Here is a 22389-nt window from a genome sequence, read left to right on the forward strand (position 1 = left end):
GGTTAAGAGCACTTGCCCAAGATGATCTGTGTTTAATTCCCAGCACTCACATAGTTCACAACTGTCTGTAACTCCAGTTCCTGGTGTTCTCATGCCTTCTTCTGACCTTTGTGGATGCCAGGCATGCATGTAGGGCACAGACACAGATGCAGACAAAACACCCATACAACTAAATAAAATTCTTTTTTAAAAAGAAAGAAAATAGCTAATAATTATTCTATACCCACCCACTCAAAAAATAAAACAAAAACAAAACAGAGTTTTGAGTCTCATTCTGAGGATCCCTGGAGGCAGGATCACCATTTTGGACTGAGGTAGAGGTAAGAACCAGTGACTGGTTGTTTCACTTTTCTGACCTTCAAATTGAACTCCAATATCTGTCTTTCTGTTGTTATTAATAGTCCCACATTTTATTAAGAGTCAATGTCTGTCTGTTTTGTTTTTTTGACGTTCCGGTTGAACCCAAATATCTGTCTCTGACTTTTTATTAATCGTGCTACGTCTAGTTCCTGGACTGTGCTCAGTCTCAGACCCACCCTCAGATGACTGAGGCAGGCAGAACGCTCTCAGTGGCACAGTGAAAAAAGAAAGTATTTTCTACCCAAATAAAGAAAAACAGTTTTCCCTCAACTATACCAATACTACTGGCTACTAAATATGCCAGGGGCTTCACACCAAACAGGTCTCCAGGTCTCTGTACACACTAATGGGTATCCTACAATTCAGTTCAGCCCTGACACTGTCATGTGTCATGTGTATCTAACACACACAGGTTGAAACCTATTTAAACACAGAAAGGGCTCATAATGGCATTTATACAACCATACTCTGAACTGGGCTCCCTTCACACTGCAGAGTAGCTAGTCATGGTGGGCTCAACACGTGCAATTCCAGCATTCAGGAGCCTGAAGCAGGATTTCTATAAGTTTGAAGCCAACTAGGATTACCTATCCAGACCCTGTCTCCAAAAATAAAAACAAACCAACCAGCTACAAGCAAATTTAGCAGAATGTTGCTGGGAGCAGACTGAATAGCATCCACATCTACACAGTCAGGGGATGGGTGAGTATGTGAGTATGGCACGGGGACTTCATTAGACAAAGGTCCAGACACAATTTGGAATGAAGGTGATTAATTTGAAGCCTGAGAGGTTGATGGAAGGACATGCTGTGTTTATTGTGGAGGAAGTAAAGGAGCTGGGCAGGAAGGGGCAGGACTAAGAGAGTACAGGAAGGACAGCACCAGGTTACAGGCTTCTCAAGCCCCAGAGTGTGCTGGGGACTTGATTTGCCTGCCTGTTCTCCTTTCTTCACTCTGTTTCCTGATCTTCTTTTGTGTCTGCATGGGACTAGGCCACTTGCATGGCTTCCGGAGGTAAACTATGAATGCATCTATTGGCTGGGCTCTTTGAGAAATGGCTGCATGCCCCAACAGAGAAAGGGGGCATTGGCTGGAGTTATTGAAAATACTGGTTCTCATCCCAATGTGGCTGGCAAGTGCCAGCCTCAACACCATGAAAGCACGGTGTTATCAGGGTCACCATACAGTCTGTTATCAGGGGAGCATGGAGCCTAGAGGTGAAAAGGGACAACCCTGGGACACCCATACCCAACTATTTCTGAAGCTAATATTATCCTTTGAGTTTTCAATTGCATGAGGTAATAAAGTTCCTATTTCATTTAAGCCAAAAAGCCCTGTAAAACCCAGAATTTAAAAATAAAATAATGCTTGATTTTAAACTGTTGCTATTTCCAGTTTCCTATCTTAAGCAGCACTAAGAAGGCTACAAGAGAAAGAATCTCATAGTAGGTATTATGATGTCATACATTCTGTGACCTCTGAACTCTGCTTCTAGACCGCTAGAGTTGCTCTTGCCTTAGAATCTCCACAACACAGCTCTTGCCAGTAGAGCCAAAATGAAGGCTCTACTGTGGTTTTACTGTGTTTTGTATTTTGTTTCCTACTGCCGGGGTGGTAAGTCATAGATACCTGAATATCCTTATGTATTTTTCTTTCCCTTCTATGTCCAAAGACCATTCTCCTGTCTGTCTCATCCCTATTTCATTTCTTATCCTTTTCCGGACTAGTTTAGCCTCTTTCTTCGGTGCCTCCTCTCATTCTCTTATCCCTCATCTACATTTACACATCCACTTCATTCTTTTTACTCCCTTCTCTCTATCTCTACTTTCTGCCCCACCTTTTAAATGGCACTGCATCAGATAGAACATCTTTGCCTACCTTTCCTGGTACAAACCTTGTTTTCATTTAGTTTAAACGCATAGAGAAGAGATGTAGTATTGAGTTATGGTCATGGTGGGGGATATCACACATCTACTCACACAGAAGAAATCACACATGTGAAGGAAGTTAGCCCAAACTGAATATGCAACAGAAATTTTCCAGCTGAATTTGAGTATATTAACTAAAAAAAAAATTGAAAGTTCTTCAGCATCCTCATTCCTCTCATACCCCTTTTCAGTGCCCCAAGTGACGAAACAGAGTCTGCATTCAAGCTCATTGATTGGAAATCCACTACCAGTGGACACCTACATTGACATACCATGGCTGGTATCTATACCTGGAAATTGTCAGGGTATTGTCTTGACTCCATGGCTGATTCTCTCTACAGCTAACTGTCTGAAAAAAACGTGAGTAGGGGACGAAAGAATGTTCTTGGGTCTTGGATCTGTTAAATGAGTTTTTCTTTTTAGGACTCCTCCTGAGATTCCAGAGAAACTCAATGAAGAAGATGCTGATAAGAATCACTGTAAAAAAGAATCACTTTCTCGTACTGAAATCACATAACCGGTTTGTTACAATTACCTAGCCAATCTCTTTTCTGTTTTCTGTCACTATTTTTCATTTCTTTTTCTCTCACCGATTCTATTGAAAATTAATTGAATATTCACTGTTGTCATGCTCAAAACTAAGTTCTGAGGAGTCATAGATGAAAGATATAATATCTAGGGAGGAGAGATGGTTTAGTGGTTAAAACTTGCCTGTCACAAAGCCTGATGACCCGAGCTTGATTCCTGCAAGTTGTCCTCTGAGTGCCATGTACTTGCTGTAGTATGTGCATACACAGGCATACATAAAAATAAACAGATTAATAACATGAAATGAATTTTTTTGCTGATATTTGTTGAGCACTACATTTTTCTCTGCTCCCCTCCCCTCTCCCCTCCCCTCTTCAATCCTCCCCCAAGGTTCCCATGTTCCCAATTTACTTAGGATATCTTGTCTTTTTTTACTTTCTACTTCTCATGTAGATTAGATCTATGTAAGTCTCTCTTAGTGTCCGCATTGTTGTCTAAGTTCTCTGGGAATTTTGGTTTGTAGGCTGGCTTTCTTTGCTTTATGTTTAAAAACCACTTATCAGTAAGTACATGTGATAATTGTCTTTCTGTGTCTGGGTTATCTCACTCAAAATAATGTTTTCTAGTTCCGTCCATTTTCCTGCAAAATTCAAGCTGCCGTTATTTTTTTCTGCTGTGTAGTACACCATTGTGTAAATGTACCACATTTTTTCTTATCCATTCTTCAATTGAGGGGCCTCTGGCTATGACAAGCAAAGCTGTTATGAACATAGTTGAGCACATGTCCTTGTGGCACAATTGAGCATCCTTTAAATATATACACAAAAGTGGTTGGTGTGGGACCATTGTCTATTATTTGTCAATTATATTTTAAATAAATATTGATTGGCCAGTAGCCAGACAGGAAGTATAGGCAGGACAACCAGACAGGAAGTAGAGATGGGTCAAGGAGAACAGGAAAAATTTGGGAAGAGAATGCAGTCCTGTCCCAGACACAGAATAAGCAAGATGTGACTGCCTCGCTAAAAAAGGTACCAAGCCATGTGGCTAACATAGACAAGAATAATGGGCTAATATAAGTTATAGGAGTTAATAAGAAGCCTGAGCTAATGGTCCAATCAGTTTACAGTTAATATAAAACTCTGTGTGACTTTTTTGGGGACTTGAAGATTGCAGGAACCAGGTAGGATAAAAACATCGACAACAAATGGCACCCAAATGGACAACTGCGTCCACATAAAGCCTGTGATCTTGGGAAGTAATTCTAGACAAAAATAATAGAGTTAAAAATGGCTTACTGATAGCAGCATTTTCTCAGGTGGTCTCTATTTGCTAGAGGCAAATGTGCATCATTTAAGAGAGTCTTTCTGACTCAGCTTTAGCTGTAAAACCTTGCAGCTCTTTTAAGAGGTCCTTCCACTAAAAAGGTACCAAGACATGTGGCTAACATAGACAAGAATAATGGGCTAATATAAGTTAGAAGAGTTAATAAGAAGCCTGAGCTAATGGGCCAATCGGTTTATAGTTAATGTAAAACTGTGTGATTTGGGACTTAACGATTGCGGGACTTGGCAGGACAAAAAACCCCAACAAGTGGTATTACTGGGTCTCGAGGAAGGTTGTTTGCTAATTTTCTGAGAAATCGCCACACTGACATCCAAAGGGGCTATACCAGCTTGCATTTCCACCAACAATGCAGGAGTGTTCCCTTTACCCCACAACCTCTCCAGCACAAGTTGTCATCAGTGTTTTTGATCTTGGCCATTCTTACAGATATAAGATGGAATCTCAGAGTTGTTTTTATTTGCATTTCTCTGATGACTAAGGATGTTGAACATTTCCTTATGTGTCTTTCAGCCATTTTAGATTCCTCTGTTTAGAGTTCTCTGTTTAGGTCTGTGCTCCATTTTTTTTTTTGTTGGATTATGTGATCTTTTGGTGTCCAATTTCTTGAGTTCTTTGTATATTTTGGAGATCAGACCTTTGTCTGATGTGGGGTTAGTGAAGATCTTTTCCCATTCTGTAGGCTGTTGTTTTGTTGACCATATCCTTTGCTTTACAGAAGCTTTTCAGTTTCAGGAGGTCCCATTTATTGATTGTTTCTCTTAGTGTCTGTGTTTCTGGGGTTATATTTAGGAAGTGGTTCCCTGTGCCAATGCGTTCGAGTGTACTTCCTACTTTCTCTTCTATGAGGTTCAGTGTGGCTGGCTTTATGTTGAGGTCTTTGATCTATTTGGACTTGAGTTTTGTGTATGGTGATAGATATGGGTCTATTTTTATTTTTCTACATGTTGATATCCAGTTATGTCAGCACCACTTGTCAAATATGCTTTATTTTTTCCATTTGATATTTTTTGCTTCTTTATCAAAGATCAGGTATTCAAAGATGTGTGGATTGATATCCGGGTCTTCTATTTGGTTCCATTGGTCCTCCTGTCTGTTTTTATGCCAATACCAGGCTGTTTTCAGTACTGTAGCTCTGTAGTAGAGTTTGAAGTCAGGGATTGTGATGCCTCCAGAAATTCTTTTATTGTACAGGATTGTTTTGGCTATCCTGAGTTTTTTTTTTTTTTTTTTTTGCTTTTCCATATGAAGTTGAGTACCATTCTTTCAAGGTATTTGAAGAATTTTGCTGCGATTTTGATGGGCATTGCATTGATTCTGTAGATTGCTTTAGGCAGGATTGCCATTTTTACTATGTTAATTCTGCCTACCCAAGAGCATGGGATATCTTCCCAATTTCTGGTGGCTTCTTCAATTTTTTCTTCAGAGATTTAAAGTTCTTGTCATACAAGTCTTCCACTTGTTTGGTTAGAGTTACTCCAAGATATTTTATGCTATTTGTGGCTATTGTGAATGATGTTGATTTTCTGATTTCTTCCCCAGCTATTTTATCATCTGTATTCAGGAGGGCTACTGATTTTTTTGAGTTAATCTTGTATCCTGCTACATTTCTGAAAGTGTTTATGAGTTGTAGAAGTTCCTTGGTAGAATTTTTGGGATCACTTATGTAAACTATCACATCATCAGCAGTGAGAGCTTGACTTCTTCTTTTCCAGTTTGTATCCCCTTGATCTCCCTTTGGTGTCTTACTGATCTAGCTAAGTAAGATCTCAAGAACTATACTGAATAGATATGGAGAGAGTGGACAACCTTGTCTTGTTAAGTTTCTCTCCATTTAGTTTGATGTTGGCTGTTGGATTGCTCTATATCGCCTTAATTATGTTTAGGTATATTCCTTGTATCCTTGCTCTCTCCAAGACCTTTATCATGAAGGAATGTTATATTTTGTCGAAAGCTTTTTTGGCATCTAATGCAATGATAATGTGGTTTTTATTTTTCGCTTGTTTATATAGTGGATTACGTTGACAGATTTTTGTATGTTGAACATACAATCCCCTTTATCTGTGGGATTGTAGTGGGAGCAGCGGGCTGTGTTCCTGCCACCCAGCTCACGGCCACCTGGCTAGCTTATGCCCCAAAATAACAACACACAAACTGTATTCATATAAACACTGCTTGGCCCATTTCTATTAATGTGTGTAGCACCACGAGGTGCGCTTACCAGGAAGATTCTAGCCTATGTCCATCCTGGGTCGGAGCTTCATTGCGTCTGCCCTGGAGAGCAGCGGCATGGTGGCATGGCGTCTGAGCTCACTTCCTTTTCCTCCCAGCATTCTGTTCTGTTTACTCCACCCACCTATGTTTTAATCTATCAGGCCAAGCAGTTTCTTTATTAACTAACCAATGACTTTACTCCATCATGGGATGAAGCTGACTTGATCATGGTGGATGGTGGTTCTGATGTGTTCTTGGATTTGATTTGCCAGTATTTTATTTAGTATTTTTGCATCAATGTTCATGAGTGAGATTGGTCTGTAATTCTTTTTCTTAGTAATGTCTTTCTGTGGTTTAGGTATCAGGGTAATTGTAGTCTCATAAAAAGAGTTTGGCAATGTTCCTTCTGTTTCTATTATGTGGAATAATTTGAGGAGTATTGGTATTAGTTCTTCTTTGAAAGTCTTCTAAAATTCTGAGCTGAAACCATCTGGTTCTAGGCTTTTTTTGGTTGGGAGACTTTTGATGACTGTTTCTATTTCTTCAGCAGTTATAGGTCTGTTTAATTTGCTTATCTGGTCTTGATTTAATTTTGGTAAGTGATATTTATCCAGAAAGTTGTCCATTTCCTTTAAGTTTTCCAATTTTGTGGAGTACAGGTTTTCAAAATATGACCTGATGATCCTCTGTATTTCATCCGTTTCTGTTTTTATGTCCCCTTTTTCATTTCTGATTTTGTTATTTTGGATATTCTCTCTGCATTTTGGTTAGTTTGAATAAAGGTTTGTCTATTTTGTTGATTTTCTCAAAGAACCAACTCTTTGTCTCATTGATTCTTTATTGTTTTCTTTGTTTCTATTTTGTTGATTTCAGTTCTCAATTTGATTATTTCCTGCCATCTAGTTCTCTTAGGTGAGCTTGCTTCTTTTTGTTCTAAAGTTTTCAAATGTTCTGTTAATTCACTAGTGTGGGATTTTTCCAGCTTCTTTACGTAGGCATTTAGTGCTATAAACTTTCCTATTAACACTGCTTTTATTGTGTCCCATAAATTTGGGTATGTAGTGTGGTCATTTTCATTGAATTTTAGGAAGTCTTTAATTTCCCCCTTTATTTCTTTTTTGATCCATTGATGATTCAGGTGAGCATTGTTTAATTTCCATGTGTTTGTGAGTTTTCTGGAATTAGTATTGCTGCTGAATTCTAGTTTTAAACCATGGTGACTGATAAGGCACATTGGGTTATTCCAATTTTTTTTGTATTTGTTGAGGTTTGTTTTGTTACTGAGTATGTGGCCAATTTTTGAGAAGGTTTCATGAGGTGCTAAGAAGAAGGTATATTCTTTTCTGTTTGGATGTAATATTCTATAGATGTCTGTTAAGTCCATTTGAGTCATAACATCTGTTAGTTCTCTTATTTCTTTGTTCATTTTTTTTGTCTGATTGACCTGTCCAGTGGTGAGAGGGGAATGTTGAAGTCTCCCACTATTAGTGTGTGGGGTTTAATGTATGATTTAAGCTTTAGAAGTGTTTCTTTGACATATGAGGGTGCCCTTGTTTTGGGGGCATAGATGTTTATTATTGAAATTTCCTCTTGATGAATTTTTCCTGTGACTAATATAAAATGATCTTTTTTTTTTTGTCTCTTTTGGCTGATTTTAGCTTGAAGTCTATTTTGTTATATATTAGGCTTGTTTCTTAGATCCATTTGATTGGTATATTTTTTCCCCACCCTTTACTCGGAGATGATGTCTGTCTTTGAGGTTGAGATGTGTTTCCTGTATGCAGAAGAAGGATGGATTTTCATATCCAATCAGTTAGCCCATGGTTTTTTATAGGTGAGTTGACTCCATTTACATTAAGGGATATTAATGACCAGTGATTTCTATCTCCTGTTAATTTAGTTTTCATTGTTGGTGATGATAATTTGGGCATTTTTTTCTTCTTTGGGATTTGCTGTTATGAGATCATCAATTGTCTGTGTTTTTGTTGGTGTGGCCATCTTCCTTGGGTTGGAGTTTTCCTTCTAGTATTTTGTGTAGGGCTGGGTTTGTGGCTAGGGATTGGTGAAATCTAGATTTGTCATGGAATATCTTGTTTTGTCCTTCTATGGTGATGGGCAGTTTTGCTGGGTATAGTAGTCTGGGCTGGCATCCATGGTCTCTTATTGTCTGCATAATGCATGACCATGACCTTCTGGCTTTCATTGTCTCCAACGAGAAGTCAGGTGTAATTCTGATAGGTTTACCTTTATATGTTACTTGGCCTTTTTCCTTTGCAGCTCTTAATATTCTGTTTTTACTCTGTATGTTTATTGTTTTGATTACTATATGGCGAGAGGAATTTTTTTTTGATCCAGTCTATTTGGTGTTCTCTAAGGTTCTCGTATCTTCATAGTCAAATCTTTCTTTAGGTAGGGAAAGTTTTATTCTATGATTTTTGTTAAATAAATTTTCTGGGCCTTTGAGTTGAACTTCTTTTCTTCTCCTTCTTCAATACCTATTATTCTAAGATTTAGCCTTTTCATGGTGTCCCATATTTCATGGATATTTAGTGATAAGCCTTTCTTAGATTTAATGTTTTCTTTAACTAATGAGTCTATTTCCTCTATTGTATCTTCAGCGCTTGAGATTCTCTGTTCCATTTCTTGTATTCTGCTGTTCATTTTTGCGTTTGTGGTTCTTGATCTTTTTCTCATGATTTCTGTTTCTATAATTCCTTTGGCTTGTGTTTTCTTTATTGTTTCTATTTCAGTTTTCAAGTCCTGGATAGTTTCTTTTATATGTTTGGTTTTTTTTCTTGGTTTTCTTTAAGTGATTTGCTGATATCTTCCAATTTTTTGTTTGTCTTTTCCTCAATTTCTTTAAGGGAATTTCTCATTTAATCTTTAAGAATTTCAAACATTCTCTTGAGGGTGTTTTTTAGATCATTTTCTTTTGATTCATCCATATTTGGTTGTTCAGGCCTTGCTGTTATAGGGTCTTTAGGTTTTACTGGTGTTGTGTTGCTCTTTGTGGTATAGCATGTGATCTTACCTTTTTTATTCATCTTTTCCTCTAATAGGTGTGGTTGGGGCTGTCTGAGATTCTGTTGAATAATCTTCTAGGTGCCAGTGAATCCAAAGCTCAAGTGGTTGTTCCTCATGGTACAGTCAGTGTCACAGTTCTAGTTACCCCATTGGTTACTTCTGTTTCTAGAGATGGCTCAGTGCTCCTGTGCTTTGCTCTGCTCCCTTGGAGCTTTCTGTTTCAGGCCTACTTTGGCCTAGGTTGCTAATCTGTTTCTGTAAATCCTGGTCTGGATTCCATCCTGCAAAAGTCCCTGCCTTGGAGTTGGACCTGTTCTGGTGGAGATCGCTGACTCTGGTCTTGGAGGACGCAGGTTTACCCACACCCAGACTGGCAGAGGTTCTGGCTCAGGCCCAGTTCCTGGGAGGTCCTAGACTCATGCCCAGACCCACCAGGGTGTTAGCTTAGGTCTACTCCCTTGAAGGTCCCAGATTCATCTCCGGATCTTCAGCTGGCTCTGGCTCACTCGCTCAGCAGTTACTCCCCTGTACATATTCTGGTGGAGATCATTGACTCTGGATCTGGTAGCTGGCTCAGTCATTATGTGACCGTGTCCTGGGACTGGATTTGCTCTTGGCTTCTGCTCCTGGTGGGGCTTGTTCTCTCTCTGTCCTAGGTAGCTGGTTCAGTCTCACTCTGGTTCCAGTGGAGGTTGCAGACTCTGAGTCAGGTCATTGGCTCAATCTTGATTTGCCAGTGTCCCAGGACTGGGTTGGCTTCCAGGACTGAATTTGCTCCTGGCTTCTGCTCCTGGTGGAACTTGTTTCCTCAGGCCCTCTCTGTCATAGGTGGCTATTTCAGTCTCACTCCTGTGGAATTTGTTGCCCAACATAGAGTTCCTTGCCTCAGGACAACTTTGGCCTAGGTTACCGACTTTGACCTGTGTCTGTAAATCCTGGTCTGAATTCACTCCTGCAGAGTCCCTGGGTTGGAGTTGGACCTGGAAAGGTTTCTGGTTCTGGTCTACTACCTCAGAGGACCCAGGCTCAGGTGCGCCCGAACTTGCTTAGGACCTGCAGAGGTTCCAGGTTCCTGCCTATTCCCTTTGATGTCCCAGACCAATGTCCAAACTCACAGAGGTCCTGGATCAGGCCTACTTTCTCTGAGGTCCCAGACTCATGCCTGGCCCTTCCAAGATATCTGGTTTTTGCCTATTCCCTCGGAGGACCCAAGTTCACCCACACCCAGGCTGGCAGTGGTCCTGAATCAGGCCTAGTTCCTGGGAGGTCCTAGTTCCTGGGTTTTGTCTTAGGTCTACCCCCTTAAAGGTCCAAGATTCATGTCCAGACCCTCAGCAGTCTCTGGCTCTGACTCATTCACTCAGTGATTACTCCCTTGTACCTGTTCTGGTGGAGATCATTGACTCTGGATCTGCTCGCTGGCTCAATCCTGATGTGACTGTGTCCTGGGACTGGATTTGGTCCTGGCTTCTGCTCCTGGTGGAGCTTGTTCTCTCTCTGTCCTAGGTAGCTGGTTCAGTCCCACTCTGGTTCCAGTTCCAGTGGAGATTGCAGACTCTAAGTCAGATCATTGGCTCAATCCAGGTCTGCCAGTGTCCCAAAACTGGGTTGGCTCCCAGGACTAGATTTGCTCCTCAAATTTTTTAAAGGGCAGATATTATCTCTATTCTTGAAGACATGCTAGTTTTTCATCAAAGATAAAGATAGAAGTCTTTTGTGTCATCTGAAGAGATTGCATTTTTATTACAAATGCAGCAAGAAACAGAAATAATTAATATTACTAAGGTTATAAGCAGAATTTGTTCAAAATTATTTGCTCTGATATCAATTCAGTTGCAATGTCATTCAGACCTTTATCTTCATTCCCTATGGACATTGTTTTAATTCAGATATTCATGATGTTGATTCTGGAATATTTTAATGCTGTTCTTGACCCTATCCTCTATATTCTTTTTTAAATAATATTTTAGCTAATTTTTTGAAATTTTCATACACAGTATTTCGACTATATCACCCTATCTACACCCAGATCCACCCCTACCTCCCTACCCACCCCAATTTATGTGCGTTCTCTCTCTTTCTTTGTAAGGTACATGTAGCCCAAATTGTATTGTTCAACTACTCCTTGGTATGGGGTCTCCCTCTGGATATGGTCATCCTACCATTTAAGAACATTGACTCTTCTTCTAGCAATTATCAAATATCAATAGTTCTTGAGCTAGGTGTGAGACATCATACCAACCTTTTTTCCTCCTTCCATGCTAGGACTATTGTTAGCTCGTTCTTGCAAATGTTCTATGCATGCTGTCACAATTGCTGTGAGTTTATATGCACAACTTCACTGTTGTGCCAGGAAAACACTATTTCTTTGATGTCACCCACCACCTCTGTCTCTTATGATCTTTTTGCCTCCTCTTTTGTGAAGATCTCTGCCCTTTGGAATAGAGGTATGAAATAGATGTCACATTAACAGCTGAACACTCTGCAGTCTCTTATACTCTACATGCTGACCAGTTGTGAGTCTCTGTTACATGCCATCTTTACAAGAAGAAGCTTCTCTGGATGAGAGTTGAGAGATGCACTGATGTATGAGTATGGCAATAAGTGACTAGGAGTGGTTTTAATACTATGCCCATTTTAGAAGGATAATAGTACTAGGTTCTTCCCTTGGGCCTATGACTTATCCAGCCACAGGTTCTTGGTCCTGTTAGTGGTATCAGTTATGGGTTCTATTGTTGAGGGAGCTGCGGGCCTGCTTTCATGCCTCCCAGCTCCCAGCCCCCTGGCTAGCTTATGCCCCAAAATAACAACACACAAACTGTATTCATATAAACACTGCTTGGCCCATTTCTATTAATGTGTGTAGCACCACAAGGTGTGCTTACCACGAAGATTCTAGCCTACGTCCATCCTGGGTCGGAGCTTCATCGCGTCTGCCCCAGAGAGGAGGAATGGCGTCTGTCTCAGGCGTCTGAGCTCACTTCCTCTTCCTCCCAGCATTCTGTTCTGTTTACTCCACCCACCTAAGGGCTGGCCTATCAAATGGGCCAAGGCAGTTTCTTTATTAATTAACCAATGACCTTCCTCCATCATTCTATCTTATGGAACAGGCTTTGAATATTATCAGAAAGTAGTTGGTTATCATCATAACATTGAGTCGTGGGCATACCTGGCCAGAGCAGTCCTTCTTACCCCTTGGTGACACACTTCCTCCAACAAGGCCACTCCTACACCAACAAGGCCACACCTCCTAGTAGTGCCACTTCCTATAAGTTTATATGTTCAAACTACTACAATCCTGGTTTCTTTCTCTTTTTTTTGCCATTTGTATATAGAAAGGCTACTGATTTTTTATGCATTAGTCTCATATTCTGCTACTTTGCGAAAATGTTTATCAGTTGTAGGAGTCTCCTGGTAGAATTTTTGAGGTCACTTACTATACTATCACATCATCTGCAAATAGCAATACTTTGACTTCTTCCTTTCCAATTTATCCCTTAATCTCCTTCATTTGTCTTATTGCTTCAGCTAAGACATCAAGTACTAAATTGAATAGTCATGGAGAGAGTGAAAAACCTTGTCTTGTTCCTGATTTTGGTGGAATTGTTTTGCGTTTCTCTTCATTTAATTTGATGTTGTGTATAGGCTTATTGTAATTTGCCTTTATTATGCTTATATATGTCCTTTGTATCCCTAAGCTCTCCAAGACTTTTTATCATTAAAGGGTGTTGGATTTTGTCAAAGATATTTTATGCCTTTAGTGAAATGAGATGATCATGTGGTTTTTATATTTCAGCCTGCTTATATGGTAGATTACATTTATCAATTTATATATGTTGAACCATCCCTGCATCTCTGGGACAAAGCTTACTTGATCACGGTGGATGATCTTCTTGATGTGTTCTTGGATTTGATTTGCCAGTATTTTATTGATTATTGTGCATCTGTATTCATGGGGGAAATTGGGCTGTAATTCTCTTTCTTTGTTGAGTCTTTATGCTGTTTGGATATCAGGATTATTATTCTCTCACAAGAAGAATTAGGCAATGTTCCTTATGCTTCTATTTTGTAGAATAATTTGAAGAGAATTGGCATTAATTCTTTGAAAGACTCTCAGAATCCTGTGCTGAATCCATTTGGCCATAGGAATTTCTTTGGTGGGGAAACCTTTAATCACTGCTACTGTTGCATTAGGGGTTTTGAATCAGTTTAAATTGATATCTGATCTTGATTTAACTTTTCTAGGTTGTATTTATAAAACTTATTCAGTTCTTTCATGTTTTCTAGCTTGGGGGAGTATAGATTTTAAAGTGTGTTCTTATGAGTCTCTGAATTTTCTCACTGTTTTTTGTGATGTCCCCATTTTTGTCTCTAATTTTATGAATTTACATCTTCTTTCACCATCTTTTTATTAAATTTTCTAAGAGTTAACGATCAATATTATTGTTTTTTTAAAAGAACGAACTCCACATTTCATCCATTCTTTGTATTATTCTTTTTTTTTGATTTGATTTTAACCCTCAGTTTGATTATTTCCTGCTATCTACTCCTCTTGGTGTGATTTTTTCTTTTTCTTCTAGACATTCAAGTGTGTAAGTTGTTAATATGAAATCTCTCTTAATTTTTTTTATGTAGACACTTAATGCTATGAATTTGTCTCCTAGAACTGTCTTCATTGTATATACAGGTTTGGGTATGTTGTGTAGTCATTCTCCTTCAGTTATAAAAAGTTTTTAATTCTCTTCTTGTTATCTGTCTTGATCCATTTTTCAATTCAGCAGTGACTCAGTGACCTGTTCAGTTTCCATGAGTTTGTGTCCTTTCTTTTGTTTGTATTGCTGATATTCAGTTTTAATCCATGGTGATCAGAGAGAATGTAGGGTCCTATTTCAATTTTCTTAAATCTATTGAGACTTGTTTTGTGTCCAAATACATGATCAATTTTGAAGAAAGTTCTATTTCCTACTAAGAAGAATGTATTTCCTTTTGTAGTTAGGTAAAATGTTCTGTAATATATATTAGGTCCATTTGGTTTAAAATGTCAGTTAGCTTCAGCATTCCTCCTTTTAGTTTTTGTCTGGATGATCTATTGATTAGTGAAAGTGGTGTGCTGAAGTCACCCACTATTCCTGTGGGAGGGTCAATATGTGATATTAGCTGAAACTGCTTCTTTTATAAATTTTGTTGCCCTTGTGTTTGCTGCAGAGACACAGTCACCAGACAGACACAGAAGAAATAAGATGAGAATGCCTTACTGAGAAAAATACCAATCCATGTGGCTAAATATAGATAAGAATTATGGGTTAATTTAAGTTTCAAGAGCTAGTTAATAATAAGCCTGAGCAAATAGGCCAAAGTCTATAATTAATATAAGCCTCTGTGTGTTTTTTTGGGAATGAGTGGCTGTAGGACTGGGTGGGACAGAAACTTTCACCTACAGTAGGACAGTCCTCTGTAACACTGGGGCATCCATCTTCAACCCATAGGACTAGAATATCTGACAGTCTTTTCTGTGAAACAAGAATTTTGAAGGACTAGTTGATCAGGTAAAAGACACCTGTTAACTTTATAAGTCCATTTGGACTGTAAAAGAAAACTGTAATATAAATTTTTATCCATGTAATATGAAAGGATGACATGTAACAATAGTTATGGTGACTCCATAGCCTACAAGTTTATAACATCCCATCTTGTCTCTGGATTGTTCCCACGCAAAGGGATCAGCTTACAGATCACCTGTCCTGTAGTCTTTATTAGCTTCCTCACCTTGTCTGTAGCCAAGATACTTAGGAGGTCTCTCCCAGTCATGGTGCACTGGTGGCTCAAGCCTGCAGGCAGTGGCCAGGAGATGTGTCTTTGGTAGCCAGCATGTGAGACTATGGGACTAGGAAGCTGCGTTTGGGTCTGTTAGTTTTCCAATAATTACAGGGAGACACTATTAATTATGAAACCTTGGCCGATAGCTTAGGTTTGTCTCTAGTTCTCATAACTTTTGTATCTTTTAATCTATGTTATTTTATGTGGCTTGGTTACCTTTACTCTGTATTGCCATATGCTGCTTCTTCTGTGTCTCCTCATCTCTACACTTCTTTTTCCCAGCATCCTCTGTGCCTGGAAATCCTGCCTACCTATTGGCCATTCAGCTTCTTATTAAACCAATCAAAATGACACAAACTCAGAGTGTACAAAAAGATTATTCTGCAACATGGTTTTATCTTAGTTTGGGTTTTCTTTAGTGTTTCTATTTTTATTTTCATGTCTTGAACTATTTTCATTATTCTGCTCCACTATTTGTTTGTGTTTTCACAGACTTCATGAAGGGTTTTCTTCATATCTTAGTTAAAGTCATTGAATATATTCTCAATTGGTATTTTGAAGACCTTGTCATGTGATTCAGCTATATTGCACTTCTCAAGGCTTAGAGTAGAGTTACTGTGTTCTGGTGGAAACATAATGTCTTAGCTGTTAGGGTTTGCATTTTTGTGCTGGTGTCTGGGCATCTGGGGTTGGGATGATTGACGTGATTCTAGGTGTTGATATCTGGTCTTGTCTTTGTTGGGTGGGTGCTCTATTCATTGGTTTCTATTGTTGTCTCTGGATCTTAGGGAAGTGCAGTGACTGTGGCTTCCATGGTAGAAAGTGCTTCTTTTTGTCAGTTGGTGGCACAAAGGAGTAGAGGTGGGCTTAGAGGAAATGTGTAGAGTGGTTTTGGGAAAGAGATAAGAGGATCCTGTCTGCACTGAGAAGCAGGGTCCCTGGAAATTGCAAGTATGGTGAGAAAAGGGGATTTTGCAAGTAAGGTGCAGTAAGAGAAAGAATAATTTGGAGAGACAGGGTTGAATGGGCTAAGGGGACTTATGGTCTGAACCAGGAGTTGGACTCTCCAGTGACTAGAGTTGAGGAGGGAAATGAGGCACCTGTAAGCAAGTTGTTACCAGGCTCAAAGTGAGAATGGAGAGGTCATAATGGAGAAAAGGAAGGATAGTGTGAATAACTTACCTGAGTCCCTGCCAGGTTTGGTACTAGGTGTCCTAGGTAGAAATTGTTTTGAGGCATCAGAGGAATAAATAAAGGAATGGAGATAGAGGGGGGTGGAGAGTGTAGAGAGAGAGCACAGAAATGAGGAAGTCTCTGTTCACACCAAGGTTTGGTGGAGTCCCCAAGGAATGGAGGGATGGTAGGAGGATAGGCCCCTGCAAATGTGCTGCTACAGGGATGAGGATGAGAATGGAGAGATTTTAATGGAAGACAGGAAGGAGAGGAAAACAAATCACCTGTCTGTATGCAGGACCAGTGTGTCCACTGGGGGCCCCAGGCAGAAAGTGCATAAGTATCAGTGACTGATGGAAGGCTGGGTTCAGAACATGTCCAGTGGAGTTCCCAGAGTTTGAAGGTAGGGTGGGAGGAGAGGCACATACAAGCAGGGTGTTACAGGATTAGGGATGAGACTGGGGAGATTGTAAGGAGGACAGAAAGGAGAGTGGAAAATACCTACCTGAATCTCAGACTCTTGTGAACATTGGGGATCCCAGGCAGAGAGTCTGTGCTTATTTTTAAACTTAGAGAATGTTAAATCTGAAATGGAGTTTGAATCTCCATTCTATGGAATTCACTAAGATCCCAGCATGCATAACAATTTTTTTTGAGAATCAGATAGTTGATAGAGCTGTAGAAATGAGAAGAAACCAAAGACCAATAGAAGATCTTACATAACCACAGTATGACTTGGAATAAGATAATATCATATAAATGAAAAACTGAGTTATTTTATAACTTAATTTTATGTATGCTGCCAAACAATGTCTTTCATAAGAAATTATATGGATAATCCTTTATTGTCATCAATTAGATTTTTGTACATCCTTCTCTTACCTTAGGAAACTATCACACCTGGACATTTCAGGAGTAAATAACCCAGAAAGCATTCCACATGGACAAAGAATTTGCCTCCATCCCAACTTTGATCCTCAAGATGAAAACGATCCAGTGAAAGCAGATATTGGCCTGTTCATTCTGGAAGAGCCTATCTATGGGGATGAAATTCCACTATCTCAGTCCCCAAATATATCCTTGAAAAGTTGTTCTAAGTGCCAATACAGAAGCTGTGATGTGTATGAATATCAGAGTAAGTTAAAGGACTCAAGTTAAACTATTTTGTGATTTTTGATTGTGGTCATATGACTCATTTTCTAAAGAAATTCAGTCTTTGAAGTGGGAAGAATAATGTAGAAGAAATGTTGGAGGCCATTAAGTCTCTATCACCTCAGTCCACTGGGAGATAAGCTGAAGCATAAGGAAGGAATGGGATATGTCTGGGTTTAAGTCGCAACTCTTGCTACAGAACTCTTTCTATACCCAGGTAGTTTAACTACTTTTCTTGTTGTCATGATGAAAGATCTAACAGAGAATATTTGAGACAGGATAGATTTATTTTGACTCATGGTTTCAGAAAGTTCCAAATATGGCTGCTTGTCCCGGTCTACTGGGTGGAACACTTGGAATTTGTGGTGGAGGCTGGTCTTCACTTCTTGGTGGTCAGGAAGTAGAAGAGAGGAGTATAGGAAGGCACAAGAAAGGCATGCCTCCAGTTGACTACCTCTCCAACTAGGATGCACTTCATACCTTTAACCATAGCTCAATGCTGTTATCATATTCAAGTGATTATTTTATTGTTTTGTTAAGAGTGGTCATGAGCTAGATCTTTGAAAATGCTATAAGACATGACCAGAGTTTTGCAAAGGTACTCCAAGGTGTTTCTTTAATTGTTACTTTTATGAGATAGGCGTTCTTGGAAAACAGATGTGTAATGTGCAACAGCCCTGGCTGTCCTGGAACACATTTTGGAGACGAGGCTTGGTCTCTAACTCACAGAGATGTGCTTGCCTCTGCCTCCTGAGGGCTAAGATTAAAGGTTTGTGCCAGCACATCCTGCAGTCCAAGGTATTTCTTAATCCAATCAAGTTGATGGTCAATACTAAGCATCACAGTAGGTCAAGGAAGGTGTGACTGGTTCAGACAGTCCAAAATAAGGAGATGTCTAAAGAGAGGAGAGAAAGGAAAGGGGAAAGTGGGGGGAAGAAAAGGAAGGGAAAGGAGAATATCTTAGAACGATTATGTGATTGAATTGAGGGTAGTGACAAACTAAAGTCAGATATTGGGTGTTTTGGGTCTCAGCATCATCCATTTTGTACACCTTCAGGTAGCAAGAAGCTTGGAACCACAAGAGTAAAGAAGATAGACGTGCAGCTGCTAGATTTCTCAACATGCTACCATCAACATTCCTATCTAGAGAAGACTGAGGGCTTGTGTATTCAGAGTCAGCCACGAGAAGACTGCTGGGTAATCACATACCAGAGAAATATTAATAACAGGAAGGAAATATAAAGATGTAGATTCTATAAATATGCAAGCAAACAAATGTTAGATAGATAACAGGACATAAAGAAGTTGGCACCAGGCAAATATGGAAAACTGGAAAGTTCCATTGGATATTTGAGAGACATAGAGTTTACCACAAGGAAGGCTTTAGATACAAATGAGAAATACATAAAATAATCAATAGACACAAAATACAATAATCTTTCTGCTTCTAATTTTATTATAGTTTCTCAGTAGGTACCATAATGAACACAATATGGCTTAAACTTAGCTGTGGAGAGGTTTAAAAGGTACAGATGCAACCCAGTCCACCTATTCATGTAGTAAAGTTATAGGAAGCAAAGCCCCATGCTGGAAAAATTTTAGGTACCAACGTATCTTGGACAACTTGAAATCACATACACAAATACTAGTGACTAGACTTCAAGGGAAGCATTGACTTGAGCTGTGGAGATCTGGACTGAGTTACTGAATGGTGTGACCAGCCTTGGATGCTAAATTTTGAGATATGACAAATAACTTAATTAAGCAAGAACAGATGGAACACTGTTCAAAACTGTTTCAGATTGAGATGAGGAAATAACACATGTAAAGTTATAGAGTTAGTAGCTAGGTTTTGTAGTGGATAATTGCAAGGAATGAGATTAATACCAGTACTATTTCTGGAAATATATCAAATATCAGGCCTTATGTTAGTTTCTAGAAACACATAGTTGCAAAAGAACTTCAAGTAAGCACTTAGGGGACTCATGTATTTGGTGAGGCAGAGAAGAAACAACTGAGATCAGTCCTTAGAATGTCGGCCTGATAGGGGAGATAGAGGAGCCAGAGTACTCACAAACATCAGATGGTTTACAGTAGTATGGAGGTGATAGAAAAATCATCCTAGTCCCAGCACCCAGAGCTCACGTTCTTATACAGAAGACAGAGAATAGTAGCCCAGGAGGACAAGTAAATACAATAGATATCAATAGTACAATAACAGTATAAAATTAGCACTGAAAGTAAAAGGAAGGTTAATTTGAAGTGTGTTAAAGTTAATACTTCAATTACAACTTAAAGATAAAAAGCCATTTACCAAATAGAATATGAAATATAAGATGAAGTGATAGCATTCAGGTCATAGGAGGCAGAATAAGACAAGTCTAGAAGATGTAAAAGCGCATTGATTTTTGGGGAAAAGTAGAGTAGGAGGGAGGAGAGAAGTGAGAGACAAATAATTATGGGACAGATTATAAATATGTTATCACCTTATTATCATAAACAAACTGTATTATTAAAAGAATGGGGGGCCATGCAAAGATTTTAACAAGAGAAATGGCATGGCAAAGTTTATATTCTGAAGTTTACTTATAGTGGATGTGAAAATGCCCTAAAAGGGAAGACGTTGAAGAAATGCAGAACAACAGTTTTATGAGAGACTATGCATTCTTTATTCTTACATTAATAACCTTATCTGAACTAGGGTAATGTAGAGCTGTTCATGGTCTCATGACTTTATGTATTTTTGAAAGGTGATCAAGAATAAGCAAATAATACAAGTGCTATTTAAATATTTTGAGTAAAATACACCAGGACAAACATAAAACGGCGCTTATTATAACCTTTAATTCTGTATGCAGTCTGGAACAACTGGACTCTAAAGACAGTATTAACCTAAAATATTTGCAACACAAAATAGATGTAAGAGTTTTGTTTATATAATTTTGTTCAATAGGATTAGGTAATCAGGAAAGACATGTGTAAAAAATAAAAGTGTATGAATGGAGTTGTGGAAAAAATTATGAAAGAAGTCATTTGGACATCAGAGCCCTGTTACAAGTATAGGGTAAAGGAAAAGCCAATACAAAGATTTTGATGTGGAAATATGTAACAGGTAGGAGAAGCCAGGTAGCTATAGCATCCTAGCCAAGCTAACAGCAGTAGGGGATATCAAGGTGGTAACAAGGGTTTCAAAGGTCTTATAAGCAATTATAAAAGTTAGCTTTTTGACATTGTTAAGACTTGGAAGCACTGAAAGGTTTTTAATCAGAAAGATGTAGCGGTCTTTCTTAGGTTTTAAGTGGATAAATTTGGATGCTATATTAAAATTAGAAGTAAGAAGGACAAAGTGTGCCTTTTCATAAGGACACCACAAGTTTTATCAACAATAGGAGCATTCCTAGATAAGAAAATCATTTAATTATTACTAAAATACTTTTTTTGGAAATTATTTAAAGTGTCAGATCATTATTTGTTGATGGACTGGTAATAGATGTGGAAGAAGAAGAGGTACTGAGAATGATTTCAAGGTTTTTAAATTTTAAAACTTGAACTTTTGAAAGAGTGTTGTGTTACTAGGAAAACAGAAAGAAGGGAAGACTTTTGTATGCAGAAGATAGTTGGTCCTTTTCTGTTTTCACATTAAGTTTGGTATAAAGTTTAGAAATCCAAATTCAGTACTGATAAAGTGGTTGGTTGTAGGAGTCCAAAAATTTGTAGTTAGTGGCAACAGTTGTTATATTCTCTTATCATATACATTGGTAATTTCTGGAGGCTGCTTGATAATGATTATTATTTGAATTTCCCCCTTTTCCTCACATGGTATATGAATTTTGTGTACAGCAGACTGCATAAGTGACACATATTTCTTGGTTTCTTTATTCAGATACAGAGAGCCAGTCCTGTTCTATGTCTCCTAAAGAACCGCTGGGAACTGGTGGGCCTCATACAGAAGACTTCAAGAATATGTCAAAATCCCACAGTCATCATTAGAACAGCTCCCTACTTTGCCTGGATGAAACAATTCATCAAGGCATCTAAAAAACTACTGAATCCTACTTCCTCCTTACACTGTAGGAAATTGCAGGAAAATGAGCATGTTCCCCAAATAAGACACAGCCATAATTATATCTCAACCCTGGGCTCACCTGATTCCACTTCAAGGTTTTTGCAAGGAAACATAGGCATTTCTCCACAAACCAAACATATCAAAGATGTCCCAACAATCTTTAATTTTAGTCATGTGAATTCTTTTACTGATGGTTATAAATTGTTACTCAAAAAAAGCCAGACCTCACAAGCTGCTAGTTTTCTACCCAAGCAAGTGAAGTTGCTGCCTGTTGCCAGGCTTCCACAACATTCTGAACAGAATTTAGTTCAGTATCATCAGGTTACCCCTTCACCTAATGCAAGGAATTTGCATAAGAATCCATTATCCCAGCTTTTTTCTGACACAGCCATGCCATACACCTCTCCGAAGGCTAATAGTGATAAACCCTGGCATTTTGCAGCAGATACTTCCGATGAGTCTTTCGATAAAATCATGGCAGATATAATTCAACAATGGAGTCCATTTGTAGATGACGGTGTGGAGCCTACAAATTCCCTCAATGCTAATACAACTGATGACTCTTGGACAGATAATAGTACTAATTTAGAAGAGTACAAAAACCTTGTGAAAGCCATAACAAATGGATCTCAGAATCAATATACGACTCAGACCAACTTAGCACCAGAACTTTCTTTTTCTGGGGGACCCTGGGAATACTTTAATTCAGGCAGAGTTTTTACCAAAACAGGTCTGCCCTTGGAGCCTCCACTACCCCCCATTGAAAGCATAAGGATTCCCCAG

At 38.9% G+C, this 22389-nt stretch overlaps 1 protein-coding gene across 1 annotated transcript; it reads left to right on the top strand.

Moving 5' to 3' along the window:
- The first annotated feature begins 1916 nt into the window (after nucleotides 1-1916).
- Nucleotides 1917-22093, top strand: LOC126490823 (uncharacterized). The gene is made up of 6 exons (XM_050126028.1): nucleotides 1917-1974; nucleotides 2480-2648; nucleotides 17276-17523; nucleotides 18598-18737; nucleotides 21424-21570; nucleotides 22049-22093. The coding sequence occupies exons 1-6, from the start codon at nucleotides 1917-1919 to the stop codon at nucleotides 22091-22093; spliced, it is 807 nt and encodes a 268-aa protein (XP_049981985.1).
- The last annotated feature ends 296 nt before the right edge of the window (nucleotides 22094-22389 follow it).

Source organism: Alexandromys fortis, unplaced genomic scaffold, assembly GCF_014885135.2.
Source record: "Alexandromys fortis isolate MF-2015 unplaced genomic scaffold, M_Fortis_MF-2015_v1.1 scaffold_246, whole genome shotgun sequence".
NCBI lineage: Eukaryota > Metazoa > Chordata > Mammalia > Rodentia > Cricetidae > Alexandromys > Alexandromys fortis.